Raw genomic sequence first — 11,171 nt, forward strand, 5'->3', positions numbered from 1 at the left:
GCTGGAACACTGGAAAAGGGCAAAGGTTTAATTTTTCAGCAAAAAAAAAACCCAACAAAATCCCGAAATTTTTTGGGATATTCTTTCTCCCTTTGGACCACACCCAGAACCCTTTGTAAAGTCTCCTTATCTCTTTGGATCACATCCAGAACCCTTGTAAATCCTCCTTATCCCTTTGGATCACATCCAGAACTTCTGTAAATCCTCCTTATCCCTTTGGATCTTATCCAGGACCCCTGGAGATCCTCCTCCTCCCTTTGGATCACATCCAGAACTTCTGTAAATCCTCCTTATCCCTTTGGATCATATCAAGGACCCCTGGAAATTCTTCACCTCCCTTTGGATCACATCCAGAACTTTTGTAAATCCCCCTTATCCCTTTGGATCTTATCCAGGACCCTTGGAAATTCTTCACCTCCCTTTGAGCCACATCCAGAACTTTTCTAAATCCCCCTTATCCCTTTGGATCATATCAAGGACCCCTGGAGATTCTCCTCCTCCCTTTGAGCCACATCCAGAACTTTTCTAATTCCCCCTTATCCCTTTGGATCTTATCCAGGACCCCTGGAGATCCTCCTCCTCCCTTTGGATCACATCCAGAACTTCTGTAAATCCTCCTTATCCCTTTGGATCTTATCCAGGACCCCTGGAAATTCTTCACCTCCCTTTGGATCACATCCAGAACTTCTGTAAATCCTCCTTATCCCTTTGGATCATATCAAGGACCCCTGGAGATCCTCCTCCTCCCTTTGAGCCACATCCAGAACTTCTGTAAATCCCCCTTATCCCTTTGGACCATATCCAGGACCCCTGGAGATCCTCCTCCTCCCTTTGGATCACATCCAGAACTTTTGTAAATCCACTTTATCCCTTTGGATCATACCCAGGACCCCTGGAGATTCTTCACCTCCCTTTGAGCCACATCCAGAACTTCTGTAAATCCTCCTTATCCCTTTGGATCTTATCCAGGACCCCTGGAGATCCTCCTCCACCCTTTGGATCACATCCAGAACTTTTCTAAATCCTCCTTATCCTTTCAGATCATACCCAGGACCCCTGGAGATTCTTCACCTCCCTTTGGATCACATCCAGAACCCTTGTAAATCCCCCTTATCCCTTTGGATCTTATCCAGGACCCCTGGAAATTCTTCACCTCCCTTTGGATCACATCCAGAACTTTTCTAAATCCTCCTTATCCCTTTGGATCATACCCGGGACCCCTGGAGATTCTTCACCTCCCTTTGGATCACATCCAGAACTTCTGTAAATCCTCCAAATCCCTTTGGATCATATCAAGGACCCCTGGAAATTCTTCACCTCCCTTTGGATCACATCCAGAACTTTTCTAATTCCCCCTTATCCCTTTGGATCATACCCAGGACCCCTGGAGACTCTTCACCTCCCTTTGGATCACATCCAGAACTTCTGTAAATCCTCCTTATCCCTTTGGATCATATCCAGGACCCCTGGAAATTCTTCACCTCCCTTTGAGCCACATCCAGAACTTCTGTAAATCCTCCTTATCCCTTTGGATCATACCCAGGACCCCTGGAGATCCTCCTCCTCCTCCCTTTGGAGCACAACCTGGGTTTTGGGTGTGATTTATTTAATTTTTTTTTTTTTTTAATTTGGTGATGACCACTGTTTTCCTGCTCCCTGGTGGCTTTTTTCCCTCTGCTTTGGTGACACCCCAAGCACCCCTGTGTCATGGTTTTTGGGCGAAGCAACCTTGGAGAAGAGATTGAGGGATGACACGAAGAAGAAGAAGAAGAAGGAGAAGAAGCAGAAGAAGAAGCCAGCGGGATACGTGTTCCCCGGGCCAGGAGAAGCTTTAGGAGAACAATTGGGATTAATCCGTCCAGGATTAGGACACATGTTGGAACAAGTTGCTTGGAGATCATCTCCCAGATGACAAAGGGGTTGATTGTCTGAGAACAAAGCCTCCAGGTTGCAAAAGTTGCTCCTCCCATCTTCCCGCTGCTTCCTCGGAAGACGCCGGGAAACCGCGTTCCCTCCTCCCCACCCCTGGTGACACGAAGCTTCCCAAAAGGACAATGGAGAGGGATCAACACCCAAGTGAGGCAGCTGGTGAGGGGGGGATGGAGGGAGAGGGGGAAGGAGAAGGAGAAAAAGGAGGAGAAGGAGGAAAAAGAGGAGAGGGAGAATGAAGGAGGAGAAGGAGAAGGAGGAGGAGAAGGAGAAGGAGAAGGAGGAAAAAGAGGAGAGGGAGAATGAAGGAGGAGAAGGAGGAGAAGAGAGAGAAGAAGGAGAAGAAGAAGGAGAAGGAGAAGGAGAAAAAAGAGGAGAGGGAGAATGAAGGAGAAGAAGGAGAAGGAGAAGGAGAAGGAGAAGGAGAGGGAGAGGGAGAAGGAGAAGGAGAAGGAGAAGGAGAGGGAGAGGGAGAGGGAGAGGGAGAGGGAGAGGGAGAAGGAGAGGGAGAAGGAGAGGGAGAAGGAGAAGGAAAAAAGGACAAAAAGGACAAAAAGGACAAAAAGGAGAAGGAGAAGGAGAAGGAGAAGGAGAAGGAGAAGGAGAAGGAGAAGGAGAAGGAGAGGGAGAGGGAGAGGGAGAAGGAGAGGGAGAAGGAAAAAAGGACAAAAAGGAGAAGGAGAATGAGAAGGAGAAAATGAGGAGAAGGAGAAAAGGAGGAGAAAAGGAGAAGGAGAAGAAGGAGAAGGAGAAAAGGAGGAGAATCAGAAAAGGAGAAGGAGAGGGAGAAGGAGAAGGAGGAGAAAAGGAGAAGGAGGAGGAGAAGGAAAAAAGGACAAAAAGGGGAAGGAGAAGGAGATGGAGAAGAATAAAGAGGAGAGAAGAGAAGAGGAGAGGAGAGGAGAGGAGAAGAGAGGAGAGGAGAGGAGAGGAGAGGAGAGGAGAGAGAGGAGAGGAGAGGAGAGGAGAGGAGAGGAGAGGAGAGGAGAGGAGAGGAGAGGAGGAGAGGAGAGGAGAGGAGAGGAGAGGAGAGGAGAGGAGAGGAGAGGAGAGGAGAGGAGAGGAGAGAAGAAAAGGAAGAGAAGAGAAGAGAAGAGAAGAGAAGAGGCAGGAACAACAAATGCATAAAGGGGAGGAAGAAGTGGCCACAGTTTGGTCCTCCAGCCCCAGGGGTTGGTGGAGGCCCTCAACTGCATCTTTGATGCTCAAAGGGAGGTGAAGAATTTCCAGGGGTCCTGGATAAGATCCAAAGGGATAAGGAGGATTTACAGAAGTTCTGGATGTGATCCAAAGGGAGGAGGAGGAGGATCTCCAGGGGTCCTGGATAAGATCCGAAGGGATAAGGGGGATTTATAGAAGTTCTGGATGTGGCTCAAAGGGAGGTGAAGAATCTCCAGGGGTCCTGGATAAGATCCAAAGGGATAAGGAGGATTTACAGAAGTTCTGGATGTGGCTCAAAGGGAGGTGAAGAATCTCCAGGGGTCCTGGATAAGATCCAAAGGGATAAGGGGGATTTACAGAAGTTCTGGATGTGATCCAAAGGGAGGTGAAGAATCTCCAGGGGTCCTGGATAAGATCCAAAGGGATTTGGAGGATTTACAGAAGTTCTGGATGTGGCTCAAAGGGAGGTGAAGAATCTCCAGGGGTCCTGGGTATGATCCAAAGGGATAAGGGGGATTTACAGAAGTTCTGGATGTGATCCAAAGGGAGGAGGAGGATCTCCAGGGGTCCTGGGTATGATCCAAAGGGATAAGGAGGATTTACAGAAGTTCTGGATGTGATCCAAAGGGAGGTGAAGAATCTCCAGGGGTCCTGGATAAGATCCAAAGGGATAAGGAGGATTTACAGAAGTTCTGGATGTGGCTCAAAGGGAGGTGAAGAATCTCCAGGGGTCCTGGATAAGATCCAAAGGGATAAGGGGGATTTACAAGGGTTCTGGATGTGATCCAAAGGGATAAGGGGGATTTACAGAAGTTCTGGATCTGATCCAAAGGGATAAGGAGGGCCCTGAATGGAGCGTGGGAGCTGAGGCCTTGGGCAGATGCAAATGAGCCCCGGGTGTCAGCACCAGGAGGGAAAACCCCAGGGTGTAGCTGGGAGGATTCATTAACGAAGTCACCAGGTCCCAAGGAGACTCTGAAGGTCACGGAAGGTTTCGAACCTTGCAGGCAACCAGCAGGAGAATGGGAACCACCAGGGATGGTCCTGGTCAAGAGGGACCCCAAGGACCTGCACTGCTCCTCAGCTGGGACTTGAGGGGGGGGTGTTCAACCTGGAGAAGGCTCTGGGGAGACCTTAGAGCACCTTCCAATCCCTAAAGTCCCTTCAGATCCCTCCAGGAGGTTCCTCCAAGTCCCCAAAGTCCCTTCAGATCCCACCAGGAGGTTCCTCCAAGACCCCAGAGTCCCTTCAGGCACCTCCAAGACCCCAAAGTCCCTTCAGGCACCTCCAGGAGGTTCCTCCAAGACCCCAAAGTCCCTTCAGATCCCTCCAGGAGGTTCCTCCAAGACCCCAAAGTCCCTTCAGTTTCCTCCAAGTCCCCAAAGTCCCTTCAGATCCCTCCAGGAAGCTCCTCCAAGACCCCAAAGTCCCTTCAGGTTCCTCCAGGAGGTTCCTCCAAGACCCCAAAGTCCCTTCAGGCACCTCCAAGACCCCAAAGTCCCTTCAGATCCCTCCAGGAGGTTCCTCCAAGTCCCCAAAGTCCCTTCAGGTTCCTCCAAGTCCCCAAAGTCCCTTCAGATCCCACCAGGAGGTTCCTCCAAGACCCCAAAGTCCCTTCAGATCCCTCCAGGAGGTTCCTCCAAGTCCCCAAAGTCCCTCCAGGCACCTCCAGGAGGTTCCTCCAAGACCCCAAAGTCCCTTCAGATTCCTCCAAGTCCCCAAAGTCCCTTCAGATCCCTCCAGGAGGTTCCTCCAAGACCCCAAAGTCCCTTCAGGTCCCTCCAAGACCCCAAAGTCCCTTCAGGCACCTCCAGGAGGTTCCTCCAAGTCCCCAGAGTCCCTTCAGATTCCTCCAAGACCCCAAAGTCCCTTCAGGCACCTCCAGGAGGTTCCTCCAAGTCCCCAAAGTCCCTTCAGGTACCTCCAGGAGGTTCCTCCAAGTCCCCAAAGTCCCTTCAGGTACCTCCAAGTCCCCAAAGTCCCTTCAGGCACCTCCAGGAGGTTCCTCCAAGTCCCCAAAGTCCCTTCAGGTACCTCCAAGACCCCAAAGTCCCTTCAGGCACCTCCAGGAGGTTCCTCCAAGTCCCCAAAGTCCCTTCAGGTACCTCCAAGACCCCAAAGTCCCTTCAGGCACCTCCAAGACCCCAAAGTCCCTTCAGGTTCCTCCAGGAGGTTCCTCCAAGTCCCCAAAGTCCCTCCAGGCACCTCCAGGAGGTTCCACCAAGTCCCCAAAGTCCCTTCAGGTTCCTCCAAGACCCCAAAGTTCCTTCAGATCCCTCCAGGAGGTTCCTCCAAGTCCCCAAAGTCCCTTCAGGTTCCTCCAAGACCCCAAAGTCCCTTCAGATCCCTCCAGGAGGTTCCTCCAAGACCCCAAAGTCCCTTCAGGTACCTCCAAGACCCCAAAGTCCCTTCAGGTACCTCCAGGAGGTTCCTCCAAGTCCCCAAAGTCCCTTCAGGTACCTCCAGGAGGTTCCTCCAAGTCCCCAAAGTCCCTCCAGATACCTCCAAGACCCCAAAGTCCCTTCAGGTACCCCCAAGACCCCAAAGTCCCTTCAGGTACCCCCAAGACCCCAAAGTCCCTTCAGGCACCTCCAGGAGGTTCCTCCAAGTCCCCAAAGTCCCTTCAGATCCCTCCAGGAGGTTCCTCCAAGACCCCAAAGTCCCTTCAGGCACCTCCAGCACCTGGAGGAGCTCCAGGAAAGCTGGGAAGGGCCTTTGGAGAAGGGCCTGGAGTGGTAGGACCAAGGGAAGGGTTTCAAACTGGAAGGGGAAAGATTTGGGTTGGACTCGAGGAGGAAATTCTTCCCGATGAGGGTGCTGAGCCCATGGCCCAGGTTGGGCCATGTTGGGTGGGGCTGGTGGCAGGAGCTCGGAAGCTGGGATTGGCTGATCTTAAAGGTGGGGAGGGAGGTTGGATTTATTGCAAAAAAAGCAAACCAAAAAAAAAAAAAAACAAAAACCAAACCAACTCTTCTTGGTGTCGTCAGAGCTAAAAATAAGAATTTTGGGATTGGGGGAAGAAAAAAAAAATTCTTTCCCTGACCGGGAATCGAACCCGGGCCGCGGCGGTGAGAGCGCCGAATCCTGACCACTAGACCACCAGGGAAGTGATGTCATTGGTTGTTCGGTGATAATCCACGGGCTTTTGGCAGAGTTCTGACCTCCCAGTGCATTAATGACTTCCTAGGGTTCTGCTCTGCACATCCAGGGCCTTTTCCTCCCTTTGGAGAACACCAAGGACTTCCCAGAAATCCTTCTTCTCCCTTGGGATCACTTCCAGGATCCCAGGAAATGGGGGAAGCTGCAGAAACTCCGCCTCCTCCTTGGAGGTGGGGAGGAAGGGGTTAACTCCTTCTTCCCAGCATTCCGGGCAGGATTTCGGGCCGATTCCCCATTCTTCCGGTTTTTTTTTCCGATGTGAATTCCGGGTCTTTTCCCTCCCCCCATGGATTTGGGGTTTCCTTGGGGTTTTTTTTGGGGTTTTCATCGGTTGGTAAGTGGAGATTTTTTCCCTTCCCTCTCTTTTTTTTTTTTTTTTTTCCCCAATTTTTTTTTTTTCCAAGTGGGAATCAACCCATTTTGTCCCGAAATCAAAAAAAAAAAAAAAAAACCCAAGGATTTGGGGCCTTTTTTTTCCGGTGGGAAAAGCGAATTTCTTCCTTGCCCTCCCCTTTTTCCCATCCCTTTTCCCCCTTCCTCTCCTCCATCCCAAATTTTTCCTTCTTTTATCCCTTTTTCCTGATGGGAATCTTGAAAAGGTCCATGCCAAGGAGTCAGGGCTCTCCGAAACCACCGGGAAAAACGGGAAAAAAAAAAAATCGGGGTCTTGGGAACATCGGGAAGAGTTGGGATTGGGAATGGGGAAGCTTTGGGTTTCCCTCTAGAGGGTTCTGGGGGATCGTTGCTTCCAAGGAGCTTTTTAAATTATTATTTAAATTATTTATTATTTATTTAAATTATTATTGAAATTATTATTTATTTAAATTTTTCCCCCCCCATTTTCCCGGGATATCGGTTTGGGTTTCGGGAGCGAATCCGATTCCTCCATCGCGCGGCGGCGTTGGGAAGGTGGAAAAAAAAAAAAAAAAAATTAAAAAAATGAGGGAATTTCAGGGGGATTTTAGGGATCCTCATCCTTGGAGTCTCAGCTTGAGGAAGATTTTTTTTTTTTTTCCCCCTTCTGGGAAAAATTTTTTAGGCCAAGGGGGAAGCCTGAGTGGGAAATTCCAGGGAATGAGGAGGAATTCCCAAAAAATTTGGCCAATGGCGACTCCCGAAGGCACCAACTGGGATGCTGGAGGGAAAAGGGTGGGACGGGGAAAACGGGGAGAAAAATAGGATTTTTTGACACACACCCATCCCAAACCTTCCCCGTGGAGTTTAGGGGGATTTTTTTCCCGTTTTAATGGAATTTCGGTTTTCCTTGCGGCCCCCAGGGAAGTTTTGGAAGAAGGGAAGGAAAAATCTGAATTTTCCAGAGGTTTTTGCTCCGGTGATGGAGCCGTGGGTGGTGCTGGAGCCTCGGCAAAAAGCTCTGTACCGGGACGTGATGCAGGAGAGCTACGAAACCCTGATGGCCCTCGGTAAGAAAATGGGGAAAAAAATTCCGATTTCCTTCTTTTTTCCCCTTCCCAGTTTCTGGGAAAGGGGTGGGAAGGAAGGGGAGGAAGAATCCAAGCAGGGGTTGAAGGGAATTCCCCCAAATCTCAGCCCATTCCGTTAAATTTTTCGGGTTTCACTCATTCGTCCTCATTTTTTATTCCCAGTTCAAACTGGGAGCAGCTCCCCTCCATTCCAACCTCAAACTGGGATCAGCTCCCTCCTATTCCCAGTTCAAACTGGGATCAGCTCCCCCATATTCCCAGTTCAAACTGGATCAGTCCCCCCATATTCCCAGTTCACACTGGGATCACCTCCCTCATATTCCCAGTTCAAACTGGGATCAGCTCCCTCCTATTCCCAGTTCCAACTGGGATCAACTCCCCTCCATTCCAACCTCAAACTGGGATCAGCCCCCTCATATTCCCAGTTCAAACTGGGATCAGCTCCCTCCTATTCCCAGTTCAAACTGGGATCATCTCCCCTCCATTCCAACCTCAAACTGGGATCAGCTCCCTCCTATTCCCAGTTCAAACTGGGACCAGCTCCCTCCTATTCCCAGTTCCAACTGGGTCAGTCCCCCCATATCCCCAGTTCAAACTGGGATCAACTCCCCTCCATTCCAACCTCAAACTGGGATCAGCTCCCTCCTATTCCCAGTTCAAACTGGGATCAACTCCCCTCCATTCCAACCTCAAACTGGGATCAGCTCCCTCCTATTCCCAATTCAAACTGGGACCAGTCCCCCCATATCCCCAGTTCAAACTGGGATCAACTCCCCTCCATTCCAACCCCAAACTGGGATCATCTCCCTCCTATTCCCAGTTCAAACTGGGATCAGCTCCCCTCCATCCCAACCTCAAACTGGGACCAGCCCCCTCTTATTCCCAGTTCAAACTGGGATCAGCTCCCTCAAATTCCCAGTTCAAACTGGGATCAGTCCCCCCATATTCCCAGTTCAAACTGGGATCAGCTCCCCTCCATTCCAACCTCAAACTGGGATCAGCCCCCTCCTATTCCCAGTTCAAACTGGGATCAGCTCCCCTCCATTCCAACCTCAAACTGGGATCAGCTCCCTCCTATTCCCAGTTCAAACTGGGACCAGCTCCCCCATATTCCCAGTTCAAACTGGGATCATCTCCCCTCCATTCCAACCTCAAACTGGGATCATCCCCCTCTTATTCCCAGTTCAAACTGGGCCCAGTTTTCCCACTGTTTCTCCCCCTTTCTGAAGTTTTTCCGGGAATTCTGATTTCCAACCCCCCGAGCCCGGAGCCTCCCCCTTCCCATTTTTTTCCCTTTTTTTCCCATTTTTTTCCCTTTTTTCCCCATTTTTGCAGCAGCCAAGGGGATGCTGAGGGCCAAAGCAACCGAGGGAGGAGAAACGGAGGAACCGGAACCTCAACCCTCCCCTCGCCCGGAGACGGAAAAACCTTTGGGTTCCAACCGCCGGAAAACCAAACGCCCGGACAGAGCCGCGCCCATCCCGGAAATCCCTAAAATTCCCAATCCCACCCCAAACCCTAAATCCATCCCAACCAAAGCCACGGGAGGCTCAGACCCCAAGAGGCCACCGCGGGAACGGCCTTTTGGTTGCCCCGATTGTGGCAAAACTTTCCCTTGGGCCTCCCACTTGGAACGGCACCGGAGAGTCCATACCGGAGAACGGCCCTTCGGATGCCCGGAATGTGGAGAAACCTACAGCCAAAGTTCTCACCTTCTCCAACACCGCCGGACCCACGCCGGCGTCCGACCCCACCGCCGCGACCGCCGCGGCGAACCTTTCGCCGGCGCGGCCGAGCTGGCGGGTCCCGGGCGAGGCCGCGGGGCCGAGAAACCCCACGAGTGCCGAGAGTGCGGGAAAAGCTTCCTTTGGGCCTCCCACCTCCAACGCCACCGCCGCGTCCACACCGGAGAGAAACCCTACGCTTGCCCGGAATGCGGCGAAACCTTCAGCCAAGGTTCTCACCTCACCAAACATCGCCGGAGCCACGGCGGGGACCGACCCCACCGTTGCCCAGCTTGCGGGAAGACTTTTTGCCAAAATTCCGACTTGGTTCGGCACCGGAGGACCCACTCGGGGAAGAAGGCGGCGCGGCGCGGCGACCGCGGGAAGCTCTCGCGGGGCGGCCCGGCCTCGGCGCGGCACCGGCGCGGTCGCCGCCGCGAGCTCGCCCATCGTTGCGTCGACTGCGGGAAGGGGTTCGTTTGGGCCTCCCACCTGGAGCGGCACCGGCGGGTCCACACCGGGGAACGGCCCTTCCCCTGCGGCAGCTGCGGGGAACGGTTCGCCCAAAAAGCTCATCTGCTCCAACACCGCAAAACCCACTCCCCCGAGCGGCCCTACAAGTGCGGGGATTGTGGGAAACGTTTCGGGGAGGTCCCCTCCTTCCTCGCCCACCGGAGGGGCCACGCGGCCCAAAAAAGTTACTCCTGTGAGGACTGCGGGAAGAGCTTCGCCTGGGCCTCCCACCTGGAGCGGCACCGCCGCGTCCACACCGGGGAGAAACCCTACGGCTGCCCCGAGTGCGGCGAAGCCTTCAGCCAAAGTTCTCACCTGGCCAAACATCGGAGGAGCCACCTCCCCAAAACTGCTCCCTCCCCCGTTCCTCTCCCTCTCCAAGGGTTGGTGAAAGGGGGAGAAGGTGCTGAGGGCACCCAGAGCTTGCAGCAGTGAGGAAGCCTGGAGGACCCAACTTCTCCATCCTCATGATGGATGGGATGGGGTGAGGAACCTTGAAGGACCAACTTCTCCATCAAGAGATCAGAAGGACCAAGTTCTCCATCCTCATGAGGGATGGGAAGGGGTGAGGAAGCCTGGAGGACCCAACTTGTCCTCCATCATCATGAGGGATGGGAAGGGGTGAGGAACCTTGAAGGACCAACTTCTCCTCCATCATCATGAGGGATGGGATGGGTTGAGGAAGCCTGGAGGACCCAACTTCTCCTCCGTCATCATGAGGGATGGGAAGGGTTGAGGAACCTTGAAGGACCAAGTTCTCCATCAAGAGATCAGAAGGACCAAGTTCTCCATCCTCATGAGGGATGGGAAGGGGTGAGGAACCTTGAAGGACCAACTTCTCCACCATCATCATGAGGGATGGGAAGGGGTGAGGAACCTTGAAGGACCAAGTTCTCCATCAAGAGATCAGAAGGACCAAGTTCTCCATCCTCATGAGGGATGGGAAGGGTTGAGGAAGCCTGGAGGACCAAGTTCTCCATCCTCATGATGGATGGGAAGGGGTGAGGAACCTTGAAGGACCAAGTTCTCCATCAAGAGATCAGAAGGACCAAGTTCTCCATCCTCATGAGGGATGGGAAGGGTTGAGGAACCTTGAAGGACCAAGACCTTCACCACCATGATGGATGGGATGGGTTGAGGAACCTTGAAAGACCAAGACCTTCACCACCATGATGGATGGGATGGGTTGAGGAACCTTGAAGGACCAACTTCTCCATCAAGAGATCAGAAGGACCAAGTT

General features: G+C 52.5%; 2 protein-coding genes and 1 non-coding gene across 4 annotated transcripts; 2 read left to right on the plus strand and 1 right to left on the minus strand.

Moving 5' to 3' along the window:
- Positions 1-4,128: 4,128 nt before the first annotated feature.
- On the plus strand, positions 4,129-5,829 carry LOC139791057 (uncharacterized). Its single transcript, XM_071732848.1, has 2 exons — positions 4,129-4,137; positions 4,495-5,829. Exons 1-2 carry the CDS (start codon positions 4,129-4,131, stop codon positions 5,827-5,829), a joined length of 1,344 nt encoding a protein of 447 aa, XP_071588949.1.
- A 295-nt stretch (positions 5,830-6,124) lies between these two features.
- Positions 6,125-6,196, minus strand: TRNAE-CUC (transfer RNA glutamic acid (anticodon CUC)). The gene has a single exon. It is a non-coding gene; the product is annotated as a tRNA-Glu (tRNA).
- Positions 6,197-7,505: 1,309 nt separating this feature from the next.
- LOC139791056 (zinc finger protein CKR1-like) lies at positions 7,506-10,664 on the plus strand. Of its 2 annotated transcripts, none has more exons than XM_071732847.1 (2): positions 7,506-7,673; positions 9,033-10,664. In XM_071732847.1, exons 1-2 carry the CDS (start codon positions 7,586-7,588, stop codon positions 10,364-10,366), a joined length of 1,422 nt encoding a protein of 473 aa, XP_071588948.1. In that variant the 5' UTR covers positions 7,506-7,585; the 3' UTR covers positions 10,367-10,664. The 2 variants fall into 2 exon arrangements, with proteins under 2 accessions (XP_071588948.1, XP_071588947.1); XM_071732846.1 differs by having other exon boundaries at positions 7,507-7,673; positions 9,030-10,664.
- Positions 10,665-11,171: the final 507 nt, after the last annotated feature.

Source organism: Heliangelus exortis, unplaced genomic scaffold, assembly GCF_036169615.1.
Source record: "Heliangelus exortis unplaced genomic scaffold, bHelExo1.hap1 Scaffold_96, whole genome shotgun sequence".
NCBI classification, from domain to species: Eukaryota; Metazoa; Chordata; class Aves; order Apodiformes; family Trochilidae; genus Heliangelus; species Heliangelus exortis.

Excerpts from the sequence above, each read along its gene's own strand:
- LOC139791056 (XM_071732846.1), top strand. The coding sequence starts at position 7,586 with ATGGAGCCGTGGGTGGTGCTGGAGCCTCGGCAAAAAGCTCTGTACCGG. Across the intron at positions 7,674-9,029 it reads CGAAACCCTGATGGCCCTCG|CAGCCAAGGGGATGCTGAGG; the intron begins GTAAGAAAATGG and ends CCATTTTTGCAG.